This window comes from Malaclemys terrapin, chromosome 2 (genome assembly GCF_027887155.1).
Source record: "Malaclemys terrapin pileata isolate rMalTer1 chromosome 2, rMalTer1.hap1, whole genome shotgun sequence".
Lineage (NCBI taxonomy): Eukaryota > Metazoa > Chordata > Testudines > Emydidae > Malaclemys > Malaclemys terrapin.
Window position 1 is genome coordinate 273,744,068 of NC_071506.1, and position 19,857 is coordinate 273,763,924.

Here is a 19,857-nt window from a genome sequence, read left to right on the forward strand (position 1 = left end):
TCCAGTCTTTCGGTGTGATTGTACAGTACCTAGCACAATGGGGCGCCAATCCTGAATGGAACCTTTGGGGACTACTGCAATTAAAATAATAAACAGTGTATGGTGCCTTGCTAGAGGCCTCTGCACTGAGCTGAATTCCTCCTCGAGTGAATAAAATGTAAATATATAAATAAAACAGTGTCCGGGGCTCACCACCTGACAAAGGGGTTTTGAAGAGGGGAAAGGATAGACTCAGCTATGCCATCCTTGATATGGACTGAGAAAATAACTTAAGACACAGAGTGGTCTTTGGAAAGAATAAAGGTCTTTTGTTTTTCTATATAAGAGGAAGGCTCTTCTTGGAAGGGGAGTCAAGACTCTGGAGTGAACTATCAAGGGAGGAATTCAGTGCTAGGAACTGACTACAAATGAGTAACAAACTTTGCACTTTAAATTTCCAGGCCCTTGACCAGCTTTATCACTATTTTTTTACCTCCATCTCCCACTCTCTCAGACCACTTATTTTCACTACATCACCAATGTTTAGCAATAGATTACAAGATCATTTCCTTAAATGGGATTTTTCATTCTCCTTATTGCGTAGCCTCACTCTTTCCCCAAAGTGAAAGGAAATCGCAGCTTCCAGGAAGCTTACACTGTAGTTTGTCTACAGCCAAATACAAAACAACAAAAATAGCAAAGAAAAAAAAAGAACTAAAAATGGGTGTTAGCTATACTTACTCAGGTTCCAAGCTGAATCCGCACAGTAATACATCCTGAGAATTATTCATTCTGTAGCAGATATCTATTGTTAAAATGAAAGGGTCATAAAATGACAAGTTACTTTCTCATAAGTACCTTCCGAGGTTAATTGGATTGGTCACAAATATCAAGTGAACAGTCTATACACGGTACATATAATAATCTATGTATTAATGGATTTTTAAAAAAATTAAAGAAGAAATATATATGTCTTTGATGTATGTGCACATATGCCTGAGAATCTCCTTTGTAAAAATTTACTATCTATAGTTACATTTCTCTGACAATCTGTGGGTACTACCGTTTGTTTTGAAAATTCACTAGTAGCTGATCAATAAACAGCATATGTCTCTGTCTGTCCTCATATAGGCACAGAAATGTCAGTCTTATGCTCCTTCCAGCTGTTCCTCAAAAATCTGCATGCCTGAGGGGAGACCTATATCCTTCTATCTGAATGACTGCAAGATTCTAATTAATCTCAGATAAGGAGAGGAATCTTCTTCTTTCACATGCGTCAAAAGCCGGTATATAGATTGTTCAGCCTAGACGACTGGAATGAGATATCTAGATTGTAAAGTCTAGATGACAGGAGTGGGATGTGGTAGCTTAAAAGGCAAAAGTGCAACCACCTAGAATTATTATCTATTGATCTATAAATGACATGTAATTATGGTTGGAAAGGTGGTTGGAAAGGTGACCAGGCAAAAAGTGCACCTTCTACTTGGCTTTTCTCTAAAATTACATTTCTGTTAATGATGGGCTGAAGAGTAGCCTGGCAGCTCACTTCCCAAATGAAAAACCTACTTCAGTGCTGCTCCCTTTAAGAGTGTTGAGGAGATATAGCTCATCAACTCAACTCCATTGTGAGCGGATTGTTGCCTGGAATAATGTCACAGGATATCCCATAGCTAACAAGAGATGGAGGTTTACAAAAAGGCAAAATAGTAGAGGAGTATGTCTTTTTCTACTTAAGTCGAGCTAAGTGTGCACCATACATTTCTGAAGACTGTGAATGCCTAGTGCATTTACTTGGACAAATTAGATTTCTTCAAGCCACTAGGGCCTGATGAAATGAATCCTAGAATACTCAAGGAGCTGACGGAGGAGATATCTGAGCCATTAGCAATTATCTTTGAAAGAAGACTGGAAAAGGGCAATATAGTGCCCATCTATAAAAAGGGAAATAAGGACAACCCAGGGAATTACAAACCAGTCAGCTTAACTTCTGTACCCAAAAAGATAATGGAGCAAATAATTAAGCAATCTATTTGCAAACATCTAGAAGATAATAAAGTGATAAGTAACAGTCAGCATGGATTTGTCAAGAACAAATCATGTCAAACCAACCTGATCGCTATCTTTGACAGGGTAACAAGCCTTGTGGATGGAGGAAAGCAGTAGATGTGGTATATCTTGTCTTCAGTAAAGTTTTAGATACTGTCTCACATGACCTTATAAACAAACTAGGGAAATGCAACCTAGATGGAGCTATTATAAGGTGGTGCAAAACTGGTTGGAAAACCGTTCTCAGAGAGTAGTTTTCAGTGGATGTTGGTACAGCATGATGAGTGGGGTCCTGCAGGGATCAGTTCTGGGTCTGATTTAGATAATGGCATACAGAGTACACTCATACATTTTTCAGATGATACCAAGCTGGGAGGGGTTGCAAGGGGTTTGGAGGATAGGATTAAAATTCAAAATGATTTGGACAAACTGGAGAAATGATCTGAAATAAATAGAATGAAATTCTATAAGGACAAATGCAAAGTACTCCACTTAGCAAGGAACAATCAGTTGCACACATACAAAATGGGAAATGACTGCCTAGGAAGGAGTACTGTGGAAAGGGTTCTGGGGGTGATAGTGGATCACAAGCTAAATATTAGTGAACAGTGTAATGCTGTTGCAAAAAAAGCAAACATCATTCTCAGATGTATTAGCAGGAGTATTGTAAGCAAGACACAAAAAGTAATTCTTCGGCTCTACCCTGTGCTGATTAGGCCTCAACTGGAGTACTGTGTCCAGTTCTGGGAGCCATATTTCAGGAAGGATGTGGAAAAATTGGAGAGAGACCAGAGAAGAGCGACAAAAATGATTAAAGGTCTAGAAAACATGACCCATGAGGGAAGATTCATAGAATCATAGACTTTAAGGTCAGAAGGGACCATTATGATCATCTAGTCTGACCTCCTGCAAACGCAGACCACAGAATCTCACCCACCCACTCCTGTAACAAACCCTTAACCTATGTCTGAGCTACTGAAGTCCTCAAATCATGGTTTAAAGACTTCAAGGTGCAGAGAATCCTCCAGCAAGTGACCAGTACCCCACACTGCAGAGGAAGGCGAACCCCCACCCCACCCCCAGGGCCTCTGCCAATCTGGAGGAAAATTCCTTTCCGACCCCAAATATGGCGATCAGCTAAACCCTGACCATGTGGGCAAGACTCACCAGCCAGACACCCAGGAAAGAATTCTCTGTAGTAATTCAGATCCCACCCCATCTAACATCCTATCACAGGCCATTGGGAATATTTACCACTAATAATCAAAGATCAATTAATTGCCAGAATTAGGCTATCCCATCATACCCTCGCCACCATAAACTTATCAAGCTTAGTCTTGAAGCCAGATATGTCTTTTGCCCCCCCTGCTCCCATTGGAAGGCTGTTCCAGAACTTCACTCCTCTGATGGTCAGAAACCTTCGTCTAATTTCAAGTCTAAACTTCCTGATGGCCAGTTTGTTTAGTCTGGAAAAGAGAAGACTGAGAGGGGACATGAGAACAGTTTTCAAGTATGTAAAAGGTTGTCACAAGGAGGAGGGAGAAAAAATGTTTTTCTTAACTTCTGGGGATAGGACAAGAAGCAATGGGCTTAAAATTGCAGCAAGGGAGGTTTAGATTGGACATTAGGAAAAACTTCCTAACTGTCAGAATGGTTAACCACTGAAATAAATTGCCTAGGGTGGTTGTGGAGTCTCCATCATTGGAGATTTTTAAAAGCAGGTTAGACAAACTCCTGTCAGGAATGGGCTAGATAATACTCAGTCCTGCCACGAGTGCAGGGGACTGGACTATATGACCTCTCGAGGTCCCTTCCAGTTCTATGATTCTATGAATGGCAATGCCCATAACCCAGTTGCTTTATACATACCCATGCTTGGGCATACATATGTTTTGTAGTGTAGGTATCCCCTTTGAATATTCTATAGGCACCTATCTCCCTGGCCTTTCAGTATGTTGAAGAATATGCCATGTTGGGAGAATTTTTATTCAACCATATTTTCAGCATTAACTATTATATGTATATTTAAACAAACATATACACCTAAGGGTATATCTATACCGCAGTTACAGGGCGTGACTGCATCTTAAGTAAATACACCCATGCTAGCTTTAATGTAGTTAGCTCTAGTCCCAGAGCACTGCAATGAAGCTGAGAGAGCAAGCGCTTCAACATGGGCTGTACAAGCCTGCTGAGAACCCTGGGTAATTACTTGCGGGGCTAACCTATGCTGAAGCGCACATTGCCATGGCTTCTCTGCTGTGAGACCCAAGCTAAGTAGATTAAAGCTATCTCCGGATGTCTACTTGAGCTGAAATCCCACATTGTGATTGCATTATAGACTCTTATTTAAAGGAAAAAAGAACAAAAGTTTACCTGATTCCTTTACATCACTTATCTTGGCATCATCACATAATTTCTGATCAAATGTAGTATTGTTACGGACACATTTCTTTTTCAAGTTACCCATAAAGACCTGGACGCCTACAAGGGCAAAGACACTCAAGCAGAAAACGGTCAGGATCATCACATCAACAAGTTTCTTAATAGACTGGATAAGTGCATCTACGATGACCTTTAGTTCTAGAAAAATAAAATTGAACAAAATGTAGCCTGAGAAGAGAAAATAATATGTAGGCCCATTTGATTATGTACCACAGCTTCAATTATGTAAACAGGGCCCACATGCACTGCACATATTTTTACAACTCTATACCATAAAATGAGGTACAGTAAAACACGGGACTGGGAATAATTTAGTTTTACTGTAATTTTCTCACCAACCTTGGTTTTTTACTTCCCTCTGAGGCTGATCCTCACTCCCCAAGGTCCTGATTTGGAAAAGTATGCAAGCACATTCTTAGGAGTTTTGCTGAATAAGGATAGACTTTTACATGTGCTTAAACTTAAGCAAGTACTTTGTGTTTTGTTGATTTGACTTTTAAATCAAGGTAAAGTTCTTATAGACTTCAAGGAGTTTTGTCTGAGAAGACAGTGCATGACAGGGCCCACTATTTTAAAAAGATAACCTATTTCAGACAAAGGAGTGAAAAAGTTGCTAATTATAAATTACAGGCACATAGTGAGGCACGAAGTAATCAAATCAATGGGCAGTAGTAACAGAATTTTTAATGGCTTTTCTATCTGGAATTCAGAATGCATATTGAAAATAAGAGTTAGATATACAATTTTAAGACATTTGTCACCTATTTATGAAAAGTGTGTTAGGATATTGTTTACTATACATAGACTTTATGAAGGAGTTAGGGCTGTGAGTGTAAACACTGGGATTTGGAGTTGTTTTTAATGATTTTTTGCAAGTGAATTTAGCATTCATGAAACAGGTAATGAGTGCATAAACTTGGAGACTGTAGTGATCTATTTTCCATATGCAATCAGCAGTCCCATCCTTAAATACAGTACTTCTAGAAGTGTTAGAGAAGATCTGTGCAAAAACAGTCTCACCATCTGCAAAACTAATGGCAAACTACACTGAGGATTTGTAAAACCAAAACCTTATTACTATTCTTGTGAATTTTTTGTGGAAACAGCAGTTTCCACCACAAAAACGAGAGTTAATTTTAATCTTTGTACTCAGTGTGGTGAAGGCAGGAAAACCAGTCTCAGATTTTTTTTAAAGTACTTATTAAGCACTTACCTCTGTTGTAGCATACATTTACAACAGAATTAAAAGCTTTATAAGTAACAATTCTGACGTGACAGAGATAGTCAACGCTACTTCCAGGTGCAGTGAGACTTATAATAAAAAAATCAAGATTTTCAAATATGAATTTCTAAAGTTAGGTTTCTAAATACATATTTAGGCATCTAAATAAGTGGTCTGATTTTCAAACATGCTGAATGTCCAGAAATCATACTGAAGCACATAGATATGATAGAGAATCTGTCTGCCATATTAGAGATATGGATTCCATTAATTGTAAATATGTCAGATGTGACCTTGTGCAGTTACTTTTTCTGTAAAATGGGTAGATGATCAGAAACTAGCACTTGCCTGTCTCCTGGTGTGAGGGTATAAGGGCTTGCTCAATATTAAGGGGTCATGAAGGGCATGGAGTTATTAACATCAGTGTGTAGAAAAGAGGAGATTTGAACTCATAATCTCCTATCCTCCTTCACTGAAGCCAAAGTTTGGGGGTAGCAGGAGGAAAAAGATCCATTTTCTCTGCATCCTGTTCAGAGGTTTAAATTGGTGTGGCTGCTTTAGCAGGCTCAATGAGGATGGGGAGTATGGAACACATGGAATGTTCAGAGAATTTAGGCATAAGGCTAACAATTCCTACAGCATATGTGCAAATGGTAATTTTCCTGACACTTATAATTTAGCCAAATGCGCACAAATTTTCATGCAGACAGCAAGAGCTCTCCATAAACATGGCTGGAAAATCTTATTAATATTGTCCAGATTGCCTATTTTTCACAAATCTTGCTCTTGAAAACAGCAGCACAACTTTAACCTATATTTTGAAAAAAAAAAAAAAAAAATCAACATGAGACAGAAGCCAAAGAGTGGAAAACATCTGCCTGAACAATTACACTTTGGCAAAGTTAGAAGCAATTGAAAACAGGGGGTTAAACAACAGTGTTAATCAACTTTAATATAGTGATTGCTACCAGGCCCCAATACGATACAGGGTGCTTCCTAGTTTTAGAAGTATTGGGAAATATTCTCTTGTGCTCAGTGTTGTAAAATATATTTTATTGATATATTGCCTTCACTCACCTGTTCTCAGTGTGTGTATATTGTAGTAAATTATTTCTATTTATAGTGTTTGCTAAAAGAAATGGTATGTAAATTTCGACTGCAGATTTGGGTATAACCGTGAAGTCCTTACTCATGCGAAACTCTTATTAGCTTTTGTTTTGGACCAAGTAACAACTTCAACACTGGACCCTTAGTGCTTAACCTCATTTTCACCCAAAATTGTTTTCAATACTTGACATATTCTGAATACTTTTAAGACTCTTGCTTGCATATTTATACCTGCTTCTGGAAACTTCCACTACATGCATCCGAAGAAGTGGGTATTCACCCACGAAAGCTCATGCTCCAATACATCTGTTAGTCTATAAGGTGCCACAGGACTCTTTGCTGCTTTTACAGATCCAAACTAACACGGTTACCCCTTTGATATTTTAAGACTAAGGATTTTGCTTACACAAAAAGTGACAGAATGATTGAAAACAACAGTGAAGGAATAAGAGAGAAAACATTTGCGGCTGAGAGCCAGACAGCAAGAACTGTTGCTTCTTACCTGGGATTGCTGATATATCTTTTAAAGATCCGAATAGCCTGAAAATCCGAAGAAATGAAACCTTATTTCGGGGTGAACATAGGCTCAGATACCTGTAAAATCAAACCACCGTTATTTAAATTACATGAAAGAACATACTACTGAACGGAATGAACCGGGCAACCATTTTGTAAGGCTGTTTCAGATATCAGCCTTTCAGAGCATATCCTCATGCAAAATATTTTAAGAGACAAACACGCCATATAGTCAAGGATTAGATCAAATATTTTCAAAGCTATCTGTCTGAAGTCAAGCACCTAAATACATATTTTGGGATTGATATAAAAGGATGGGACCTTGTCCAGCACTTCTGAAAGACAAAAAGAAGAGCAGGAAATTTTTATTTTGGTGCCTAAATATAAATTTGGCCGTCTAACTTTAGGCACCCACATTTGAAAAATTTGGCCTTAATATATACATTCTTTGTATTTGCATTCCTTTCCTGATTGCTTGAGACAAGGCTAGCTCGTAGTGTCATCGGTTATTGACTGCGTGTGTGTATTCTCTCAGCGTGCTGCACTGGCTCTGGCCAGATAGCCTGTACAGCAGGCTCTGATCAAACTGCCCAAGAAAACCACAGACTCCATTCAGTAACGAAGGCCAGGTTTATTGTTAACGAAACATGGTCCAAGCTCTCTGGATCAATGTCTACAGTTACATGGACAGATATGCCCATTACAAATGGACTCAGCTCTGTGAATGGCAGGACTTTCCATTCCCCCCTCGGCTGGACGACTCCCCCTCTGAGACCCCTCTTTATATACTGATACAAACAAGTTATGTATTGCCCCTCTAATGTGGTTAGTTACCACCCTTTACCTTGTACCTGTTGGTTCGATCAAAATATCTCTATCCATCACGCTGTCATCCTGATCTTATCTTTAGGGTGGGTCAGTGTGTCTCTGTTATCTTCGGGGAGTGTGTTTATGCCATACTTGGTATCAGGGTGTTCTGGTACTACCCTTCTGGAATGTGTTTACATGAGTGTCCTATGCCTACTACTTCTTAGGAATGTTTAAGTTTTTGCAATACCAGCCCTGTTTCTGCCAGGTTCTGTGAACTTGCAAATAGACATGTTTTATAACAGGCCTGACTTTTGCTTATAGCTTTACTCTTGCTAACTTTGCTTTAAATCAGCAGGGCCTGACTTAGGCCTTACACTAGACCCCCTGTCCCATTTCTACTACATGAAGAATCATAGAAATGTAGGGCTAGAAGGGACCTCAGGAGGTCATCTACTCCAGCACCCTGCAGTGAGGCAGGACCAAGCATACCTAGACTATCCCTGACAGGTGTTTGTTTAACCTGTTGTCAAAAACCTCCGATTATGGAGGTTCAACAACCTCCCCTGGAAGCTTATTCCAGTGCTTAACTATCTTTATAGTTAGAAACTTTTTCCTAATATCTATCCTAAATCTCCCTTGCTGCAGATTAAGCCCACTACTACTTGTCCTGCCTTCAGTGGATATGGAGAACAATTGATCAAAGTCCTCTTTATAACAGCCCTTAACATATTTGAAGACTGTTATCAGGTCCCCTCTCAGTCTTCTTTCCTCAAGACTAACATAGCCAGTTTTTTAACCTTTTCTCATAGGTCAGGTTTTCTAAATCTTTCATCATTTTTGTTGCTCTCCTCTCCCCAGTTAATCCACATCTTTATTAAAGTGTGGCGCCCAGAAATCTACTCAGGAGTGCAGCTAAGCCCTCATCAGTGCTGAGTAGAGCAGATAAACTTCCCGTGCTTTACATACAACATTCCTGTTAACACACCCCAGAATTATATCAACCTTTTTTGCAACTGGATCACACTATTGACTCATTCAATTTGTGATCCACTATTACCTCTAGATCTTTTTCTGCAGCCCTACTCCATAGACAGGTATTCCCCATTTTGTAGCTATGCATTTGATTTTTCCTTCCTAAGTGTAGTACTTTACACTTGTGTTTATTGAATTTCATCTTGTTGATTCTGGACCAATTCTCCAATTTGTCAAGGTCATTTTAAATTATAAAAGCACTCAGAATTATATGCTGTCAACATCCTCTCATTGTTCAGTTGAAACCATTACCTTTCTGTTTAAACACATATACACATACACACACACCCTTGTACCTGGGTGTATACTTCACACAGGTAAGGAATGTGTTAATGTGGGCCTGAGAGGTCAATTAACATACCAGGCTGCACTTGGAGAGTGGCGCAGACTCTGGTGGTGTCCGTGAAAGAAAGAGAGGAACTGGACTTCTGTAGACAGAGCCCTGGGAGGCATTTAACCGGGGAATAGAGCAGGGGTAACTAGAGAGCGACGAAGGGTCAAGCTAAAGGAGGCCCAAGTTTACATTTGTTGGTTTGGGATTTTGTTGGGAATTCCAGTGGAGGGCTCTGAGGGCTTTAATTGTCTATACTGCAATTAAACACCCACGGGTCGCCTGTGCCAGCTGACTTGGGTTCTTGGGGCTCAGGCTACTGGGCTGTTTAATTGCAGTTTAGATGTTTGGGCTCGGGATGGAGACCAGGCTCTGGGACCCTGCAAGGGGGGAGTGTCCCAGAGTTTAGGCTCCAGCCCAATCCTGAATGTCTACATTGCAACTAAACAGCCCCGTAGCCTGAGCCCCACAAGCCCGAGTCAGCTGGCACAGGCCCACTGTGGGTTTTTAATTGCAATGTAGATACCCCGAGTTTCCAGGCCTTAGACATGGGGTGAACCTAGAGAGGTTGTGGGGGAGAAGGCCAAAGGAAGGCTAGGTAGGAAGAAGTCCAGCGAGGTGGCAGGAAGTAATCTGGTGCAGGGAACCTTAACTGCCTGTCCTAGGTTCCCCAGACTGGAAGTGGGAGGGCCTGGGTTTTCTTATGATTCACTGTAAGGTGGCATGAAGCCCCAAGAAGGGGACAAGAATGACAGAGCCCTGAGAGAAGAGTGTGAGGACCACAGGGACCAGAGTCAGGATCAAAGACCTTTTTGTAACAACTTTGGATTTTTATTTGTGGGACTCTGTTACTCTGAAAGGGATGGGACTAAACCATGACCCGGCTAGAGGGCCAAGTCGCAAGAATAGGCTGGTTACTAGTGGACTGATGTGACTGTCAGTAGTCGGTGCTAAACAGGAAAGAACTACTATGCCTCGCCCACAAGGAGGAGCTCTAGCAGGGAGTTGGCCCTTTTACAAACCTGTTAACTGGTTTTCAGGGTCTCAGTTCAGTACTGATACTTTAGTCCTCCAAGTTGTGGGCAACTGGCAATAGTCAGTTAGCAAACAGAAAAAAATCTTAGCAGCAATTACTGGTTTCTTCCATCATACTCTATTCTCACTATTTCAAACTTCTAGACAACCTCTATTGTGACAGACCTTCCTCTCCGCCTCGATGGGTCCCACACTTCCGTTTAACGGCGGGCTGGGATATTCCTCTTTCCCCTCAGAATTTTCCCCACACCCCTGGGTTTACTGTCCACACCCTGCCGGAGCAGTGTTCCTCCTGGCCTCCCTGATGGGGGAAGGGGGAGCCTCTCAGTCTCTGGCTGCTCCTCCAGACGTGGTGGCAACAGACCAGACACACGGTTCAGTCTCTCCCCTCTGGCAAGATCTCTTCCCTCAGAACTTCGGGGCCCAGAAGGGCCGTCTGCTCTGCTGGGCAGGATTCTCGCGCCCTTCACCTCTGTACTTGCATGGCTTCTCTCCTAATGCTTGTCAGCGTCTGCACTGCCCAGCTCGCCAGTAGCTCGCCTTCCTCCCTCAGCTTCTATCATGCACCCCTATCTGGCTGGAGGGGAGGCTTTTAACAGGTTCTGGCAGGCTCTGGGTTGGCCCCAGGTATCCTAATTAACTTAAAGTAACCCAAGTTCAGCTACCAAGGGAAAAGGGACCTGCTTATCCTGGGGCTAATATACCTGCCTTCCAGCACTCTCCTGTAGCCATCTGGCCTGACCCCATCACACTATGGAAGCATGGATTATCATCTGTCATTTGTGGCATCTCTTTGTATAAGGTCAAAATTGTTAATTGGATGCCTTAAAATAAAAAATTACAAGATTTTGTAATTGTAGGTAGTTTGGAATCAGTTTAAAGTGTTGTCATTATTTATTTGTACTTCGCTAGCACTGAAAAGTCCCAAATAAGATCAGGACCCCACTGTGGCAAGTGGTGTACAAACAAATAGACACAATCCCTCCCGCAAAATTAGAGCATGACAACAAAAGAAAGGAAGAAGGGGTCGGAAGATGAAGGTAATGAAGATAAGATAAGGACACTCACATAAGTTAGCCATCACACAACTTGATGGTTCCTGATGAATTCCACTTTGTTAGGTTTTGTTTAGTGTAACCCTTCTATTTTGAGTGGTCACCCATAAAAAAATCATTTTAGACTGAAATTCTGCATAGAGCAAAATTCTGCTCTGGAGCAAAAAGAGAGGATATGATATTTTACAACTTGTTTCAAGTTACACAAAAGAGTTATAAAATGAAATATACACAACAGACAAAGAGAAAATGCCTTCTACTTTCCACAGGAACCCAATGTAAAGTCCACACAGTTCCTTGTGGATTGTTCTTACTCTGTTTATTTTAATCTGTTTAAACTATTAACTAAATGAATCAGTACTAAACACAAAATTGGCTTCAAAACACGTATATCAATACCTTAGATGTTTTGTTAGAAAGAAAAGTCCTGAAAGGCTCTAGTGACATAAACGCAAGAGAGGATGCTCTCCTGTCAGTCCCAGAGATGCCACCAAAGTTTCTATCAAAAATGTGTTTATAGAATCCTCATTCTTACTCTTTTTTTCTCTGTTTGAAAACATCATGGACAATACTTCTAAATAAAGATCCACAGTATATTTGTGTATAGGAACACAGACACACACACAAAGACAGAAAACGGCTTAGAAGTATGCCAGATGGCTCAGCAGTCTCTAGAATAACAGTGAGAAATTTGAGGACGGGACAAAAGCTGACTACCTCTTGCCATGAGGGTTGTTGGTACGGTGGATGGGACTGGAGAAATTTCAGCCATTACTCTGTCTTTTATTCCCTTTTAAATGTAATACAGAAACACCCCACTAAGAGTCACTGAAATAAATATTTCATCTAAAATGATGCAAACCTAACTCTGAGCAAATGGTTATACCCCAGGACACTTCCCCTTCAGTGTGTCACCCTGGACATTGATACTATTTAAACATGTTTTTTACATGGGAAATCTGGCCCTCTTTAGTGCTAGTCACACATTTTATAAATATTCACTTTTATCAATTCAAATTGCATGGTCATTAGAAAATAACTTCAAACTATTTTAAAAATAATATTGATAATGAGCATTTTGAAACCTTTCTCCTATTTATCTCTATTTAAACTGTGGTGTCTATGTTCAGTCTTGAAGGTGGAAGTATTTAAGTTAATCATTCAAATTATTTGCTAGACATACTTATTACTAGCAGCAATACTTCAAAGATAGATTAAAAGCTATGTACTTACTCTCCTGTCACCATGGCACTAGCCCACATTTTAAATATTTTAAAATAGAACCAACAACAAAAACCTTCCTTCCTAGCCTGTAGGAGAAATAGCTTTATTAGTTCACAGTTTTTGATTTGTGTGAGGTGTGAGTCAGTGGGTCTGTGTGAGCACATATGTGAAGAACTTAGTTGCATGAAAGCTAAGTCAAAGAGATGAGCTTTGGATTTAGTCCCATCCTGGAAGATGATGACCTAAACTCAGTTAATCATGCTTTAATCACCTTTCAGATGGACTATAGCAATAGGATATAATCTGGTCATGAAGCCTTAGGAATGTAGGAAACGCCAACTGATACAGAACACTGCAGCACATCTCCTCAGCAATACAAGCTATGTCATAGACCAGGGGTGCGCAGTCATGCCTAGTGGTCAGAGCTGGAACCAGGGCCAAGGGTCAGAGCTAGGGTCATGAAGGATGAATCAGAGTCAAGAGTCCAAACTGAAGTCAGAAACCAGGAGTCAGGGGACCAGGGCTGGAATGGACTGGAGAAAAGATGGGAACAGGGCTGGGCACAAGGCAGGAGCAGGACTGGAGCAAGGCTGGGAACAAAGAGGTACAGCAGCAATCACAGCTGTGGGCATGAGCATTGAGCAGCTATTGGCCTAATGCTGCTGTTGGGCTTAAGAGTATGTCTATTGGTTCCTCCAGCCAGCTGGGCAATCAGGCCAATCAGGTGATTCTGCTGAAAGTGACACCTGATTTCATAACTGGAGTAAATCAGGCGTTGCTGGGTGGAGGCACGAGTGGAATTATTGTAAGTGAATACTATGTATGGTGATCATCCTGGTGGTAATTTAAGAAGAAGTGGAGATATAGCTCCAAGATCTGGTTAACCTGTTCCATCTCCCCACTGGTCTGAGAGTTCTCCATGTCAAGGAACTTGAAGAATCTGAGCCAAAAACGGGATTTTTGGACCTCGGTCTGACATGATATCAGTGAGCAAACTATGAAATCATAAAACATTTTCCAAGTAGAGACAAGCAGTTTCTTGGGCAGTCAGGGTTGCATGGAAAGGAATTAAATGTGCCATGTTGGTTAGAAGATCAGCTGAAATTCTGAGCTGGACAGGGACTCAGTGGTATTTAAGGTCTGACACAGCTGGGTGGCAAATGCATCCTGAGGCAATATAGATTGGATGGATGAAGGACATCAGGCTACTGTCCACCAGGCTATTAACAACATTAAACTATTTAAGGACCGTGGAAGAGAGTTCTGTGTCAGTTTCAAGGTATTCATCCTTGTGAGGATAGGTGATCCACCTTCCCATTTCTTACCTCAGGGCAGTACATCACCATGAAGTTGAACCTGGAAAAAAATAGGGACCAATGAATCTGGTGTTGGTTAAGGTGCCTGGCCATGCAGAGGAATTCTAAGTTCTTGTGGTCCATAAGAACCTGCACTGGGAACTGGGATCCTTCCAGTGGGTGGCACCATTCCTTGAAGGCCATCTCTATTGCTAGTAGTTCCTTATCCCAGAAATTGTAATTCCTTCTTGCCAGGGTTAGTTTACAGTAGTAGAAAGTGTAGTGGTAAAGTTGTCCTTGGGGGTCCCTTTGCTGGGATAGTATGGCTCCAGCTGTTACATTCAAACTAGTAGACAGAGGTCGGGTACTTGAGCTGGCCTACAGTATCTATCACCTGTGGAGTAGAGATGTCAGTTCCTCTCACCTCGTGCGGCAATTCCCCAGAATTACCTTCCAGTAACCTCAAAGGGTCACTAGTCCCAATTGCCAGTTGCTTTGGGAAGGGTGTCAGCAACCTTAGCCATCCGACGGCCCGATGTCTGCCCACAAGTCAGGCCCACCAAAACTATTTGAGCTGGCGTCTGCTTAATCACAGAGATATCCCCAACTCCCGATCTCCCCTCTGTAGAATTCCCTCCCCGAGTCGCTGGACCGATTGCAACCACAATGCAAAATAAAAGGGTAAACTAAATAAAATCACTAGGTCAGGACTGACAAAGGTTAGCTACTCCTCTGCCAGTCCTGCCACGGTAACCAATACCTGTCACATTCAAACTAGTAGACAGAGGTGGAGTACAGATGTCAGTTCCTCCCACTGCCCTCTTAGCTTTAATAAAGAAGAGAGAGGTATTTTTTGAAAACACAAAGAAGATTTATTAAGGAAGGGAAAAGGGGAATAGCAATTTAGATAAAAGTGAGAAATTGCAATTGTGGTTGCCCCAGAAAGGTAGGCGTGAAGCCAGGTCCCTCACAACTCCTTTGGCAATAACTTCCAACAGAATAAACCCTAAACAAAAACACCCCAAAACTATACTGTGTCATGACAGATGACCTTGGTCTGGATTAGGTAGCTAATGGTGATATCTGTCCTTGCAGCTCAGGTTCATCGGATCCTGGACTTACGACTGATCGCGCAGCACGATTATGGCTGAGGGCAGGAGGAACAGTGGACCATCCATGTAAAGGAAACAACAACACTGGAACCAGGATCAGGTAGGTTGTCTCAGGTGTTAGATGACATTGACTCAGGTATAAGATGCTGTTCAGATCGATGGGATAGCTCTTGATCCGTAGAGGTGATCCTTGAAGCCTGCACAAAAAAGTCTGATACCGGCTGCCTCTCAGATGAACAGCCCATCGGTTAGGGCGTGCAGTCCTTTTATATATTCTATGGCGCGAACATTCCAGGTTTGAACTGATCTGAACTGGAACCCTGGTGGCCACTGCTCCTTCCTACCACAAGTGACAAGAAGAAATGCGACAAATATGGAGTTGGAGTTGTTAATTGTCCAGACTTCATTTTGAATCACAGGGTCCGTTAGCCACATTACCTTAATTAACACAGTTCCTTATAACTATATATTAAAAATACATTACTTTTAGAATAGACATCAACATGAACCTAACTGAGCATTTATACAGGGAAACTTTCCTACACAGTGGAGAAGATGGATGCATCAGCTTTTACTGTACATGACAGGGTGAGGTCAGGGCACTGAGGTAAAAGCCCTCTTCAAGTGGTCAAAGGCAAGTTGGGCCTCCGGGGACCAGACGAACAGTTTCCTTCTAGGGGAGTGCAATCAGCAGAGCTACCAGATGGAAAAAGTCTCAAATAATCCACCAGTAAAAGCTGGAAAAGCTCAGGAGCCATTGCACCCTTCATGTGTCCATCAGGGCTGTCCAGTTAGAGATGGTGGCAACCTTGCAGGGATCCACAGTTAGTGCCCCAGGGGAAATAATATAACCTAGGAACTTCGTTGTATTCTGATCAAATTGGCTTCTCCAGGATGCAGTGCACATGTTGATTATGAAGAGTCTGGTCTTCAGAAAAGATGAGGTTATCATCAAGGTATATCACAACAAACTGATCCAGCATATCCCTAAAGATATTGTTGATAAAATGTTGGAAGGTCACTGGGGCATTACATAGTTCAAAGGACTTCATCAGATATTTGGTATGGAAGGAAGCCTTCCACTCATCCCCTTCCCACATCCACATGCGGATGATATGAAGGTGGGAGGAGTTGCAAACTCGGAGGAGGATAGGGATACTCTGCAGGGAGACTTGAATGAGCTTGTGAATTGGAGTATCAGAAATAGGATGAAATTTAATAGTAAAAAGTGTAAGGTGATGCACTTGGGGACGAATAATAACAATTTTAGTTACAAGATGGGGACGCATTGGTTAGAAGTAACGGAAGAGGAGAAGGACCTAGGGGTCCTTGTGGACCGCAGGATGACTATGAGTCGGCAATGTGACGTGGCGGTGAAAAAAGCCAATGCGGTCTTGGGATGTATTAGGCGAGGTATATCTAGTAGAGATAGGGAGGTCCTGCTTCCGTTGTATAAGGCGCTGGTGAGACCTCATTTGGAGTACTGTGTGCAGTTCTGGTCTCCCATGTTTAAAAAAGATGAACTCAAACTGGAACGGGTGCAGAGAAGGGCGACTAAGATGATCAGAGGAATGGAAAACCTGTCGTATGAAAAGAGATTAGAGGAGCTTGGGTTGTTTAGTCTGACAAAGCGAAGGCTGAGGGGGGATATGATTGCTATGTTTAAATATATCAGAGGGGTTAATACAAGGGAGGGAGAGGAATTATTCCAGTTTAGTACTAATGTGGACACGAGAACGAATGGATACAAACTGGCCGGGGGGAAGTTTAGGCTTGAAATTAGACGAAGGTTTCTGACCATCAGAGGGGTGAAATATTGGAACGGCCTTCCGAGGGAAACGGTGGGGGCGACGGACCTGTCTGGTTTTAAGATTAAGTTGGATGAGTTTATGGAGGGAATGGTTTAATGATAAAACATAGTAGCCAAGGAAAACCAAGCAATGGTACATGAACAGCATAATGGCCAACAAGGGTCAGGCTAGAGACTCTTGCCTATATGCTCGGGGTATTACTGATCGCCATATTTGGGGTCGGGAAGGAATTTTCCTCCAGGGTAGATTGGCTGAGCCTCTGGAGGTTTTTCGCCTTCCTCCGCAGCATGGGGCAGGGATCACTAGCAGGAGGGTCTCAGCCGATTGAAGTCACTAAAACACAGGATTGGGGACTTCAACGGTAGAGTCCAGGGAAGGGTCTTGCGGCCTGCAGCATGCAGGGGGTCAGACCAGATGATCATAATGGTCCCTTCTGACCTTAATGTCTATGAGTCTATGAGTCTATCCAAGCCAAGTAATTGGCTCCATGGAGATCTAATCTGGTAAACACCCTAGTGGAGTGAAGTATCTCAAAAAGTTCGTTGATATACAGCAGGGGTACTGATTCTGGGTGGTTATTTTATTCAATGCCTGGTAGTCCACACAAGAACAGAGAGCCATCTTTCTTGGCTATAAAAAAGTTCTGGGCCCCAGCCGGTGATGTGGAAGGGCAGATGAACCCCTTTTCTGAGTTCTGAGTTCCTATAGTTCCAGTCCAGTTCAAACCTGAACCTCAGCTCCAGGTCTATAGGACAATCATAGTGCCGATGAAGGGGCAGAATGTCAGCCTTCTTCTTGTCGAAATATCTGCAAACTCAAGGTGTTTGGCTAGCATCCCAAAGGCTGCTAGGGAGACTTTTGGGACCTACAGGGACCCCTTCAAGATGGGTCCCCCTGTTCCTAAATCTGGCCAATCAGGTGATTCTGCTACATGTCAGCTACGATTCAGCTACGAGTCCCCTGTTGCTCATTAGGCAGGTGGAGCTGCAAGCCCTAATTCCGGATATGCTATCGTAAATGCACCACGCCCTCTCCTCTGCTCCCTTCTCCGGTTCCCATAGAATTATGATTCACGTTTAAGATCTCAATCCTTATCTACAAAGATATCTAAAATACTACCTACATTATAGAATGAAAACCATGGTCAACAACGTCGCTCCTCAGGCACAATGAAACCCTCTACCATAAGGTAAATGCTCATCTGTACGAGACAGAACTTTCTCAGTGTTTGGTTCAAGCCTGTAAAATGAATTCCCCAGGAACCAAGGACCCTCACAAACCTTACCATCTTACGGTCCATGCCAAGGAACATTTCTTTAACCTTGTCTTCTCTAACATAATAAATAGCAACAGGTATATTTAGAAAAAAATCCCTGCCAAAACAGGACATTCCACTGCACGCACTTCTCCCCTGGTGAGAGAATAAATAATATGTGACAGATGTTGGTCATGTTGCAGCTGATAGGAATATACATAGCTAATGCACGGATTATTGCACTGTGGGGGAGGGAGTAAAATTAAGTCCAGTCAGGACCACCTTGACCCCCCACCCCAGCATCCCTCTGTATACATAAATGTGCAGAAGAGACTCCAAACACACTTTGAGGTCACTAGGACCCACCTAGTGCCACCCCTAAGTACATCCTGTGGCAATTGGGGACAACTGCAAGAACAGCCTGTCAGAGACTCTAACCAATAGGAACAGGTGCAGCGAAAGCAGGGATCCCTGGACATTCCAATCAAAACTGCAGAATGTTCTGACTTTCTCTGTCTTGTGTGGATTGGCTATTTGTTCCAGCTCAATCCACCTGCCTCCATCAGTCTCTTCACCTCAGCTTCAGTCCACACCTGCTCTTCCTTTTCTGCCCCACTTCCCTCTTTTTCCAGTTAGCTGATCCTCTCCTAAATAAACCCATGCGAAAAATCATAGCACTAACACGATGTTTACCATCCATCACATTGATCACTCTGCTTGAATTTTTACCTCTTCCCCCACCCAGTGTCTTGTCTATTTAGACAATATTGTCTCATCATTTCCTTGTACTCCTTCATCTGTCCATATCCATCTGTTTTAATTTGCCTTATATTTGGATTGCAAGCTCTTTGAGGCAGAGACTGTCTTTTGTTCTGTGTTTGTAAAGCACCTAATACAATGGGGTCCTGGTCCATGTCTGGGCTCATACGCAGTACAGTAGTACAAATAATTAATAACAATAAATAGGTAATGAGTGCAGTGTAAGAACATACAGAGACTAGAAAGTGAGCTCCACAACAGACATGAGATACAAGATAGCAGTTCAGCCACAATCAAAGTCAAAAGCATGTGGGATATCCAATACTCTAGAGAACTTCAACACAAGCAAAATATAGTTTAACTGAATGTTAGCCCCTTGGGGAAGATAAAACAAAAACAGAGTGTTACTTACATTATAACAATAACAATTAAATCCACAATGTTCCATGGATCGCGAAGGAAGGTGAATTGAGTCCAAACAAATCCACTTGCTAATACTTTTATCAATATTTCACAAGTGTAAATACCAGCAAAAGTGAACCTGAGAAGCAAAGTGTTCAAGAAAGAATATATTTTAGTATTTAAATCAGAAGGGTTTCAGGGACACCATGTTTTCTTATGTTGTGAGCTATTCCCTCTGTGGATGTAGGGAATTTATGAGAAATGGGACAATACATATGCAGGCTACTGCCAGCACTGTAATGTGTTCAAGTTTGAATATGGCATTCCCTTCCTGAATTCGTAGCCTGACTTGCATGCAGTTGTGGAAACGGTATGCACAAATTTGTGCATATTTCTGTACTGTACTTCAAGCCTATTTACA

General features: G+C 41.9%; 1 protein-coding gene across 1 annotated transcript in view; it reads right to left on the minus strand.

Moving 5' to 3' along the window:
- The window catches only part of LOC128831342 (sodium channel protein type 5 subunit alpha-like), a 120,814-nt gene that overhangs the window by 87,498 nt on the left and 13,459 nt on the right, over window positions 1-19,857 (minus strand). Inside the window, 4 exon segments of the mRNA XM_054017655.1 lie at window positions 721-784; window positions 4,402-4,608; window positions 7,302-7,393; window positions 19,447-19,596. Coding sequence (XP_053873630.1) covers window positions 721-784; window positions 4,402-4,608; window positions 7,302-7,393; window positions 19,447-19,596 — 513 coding nt within the window.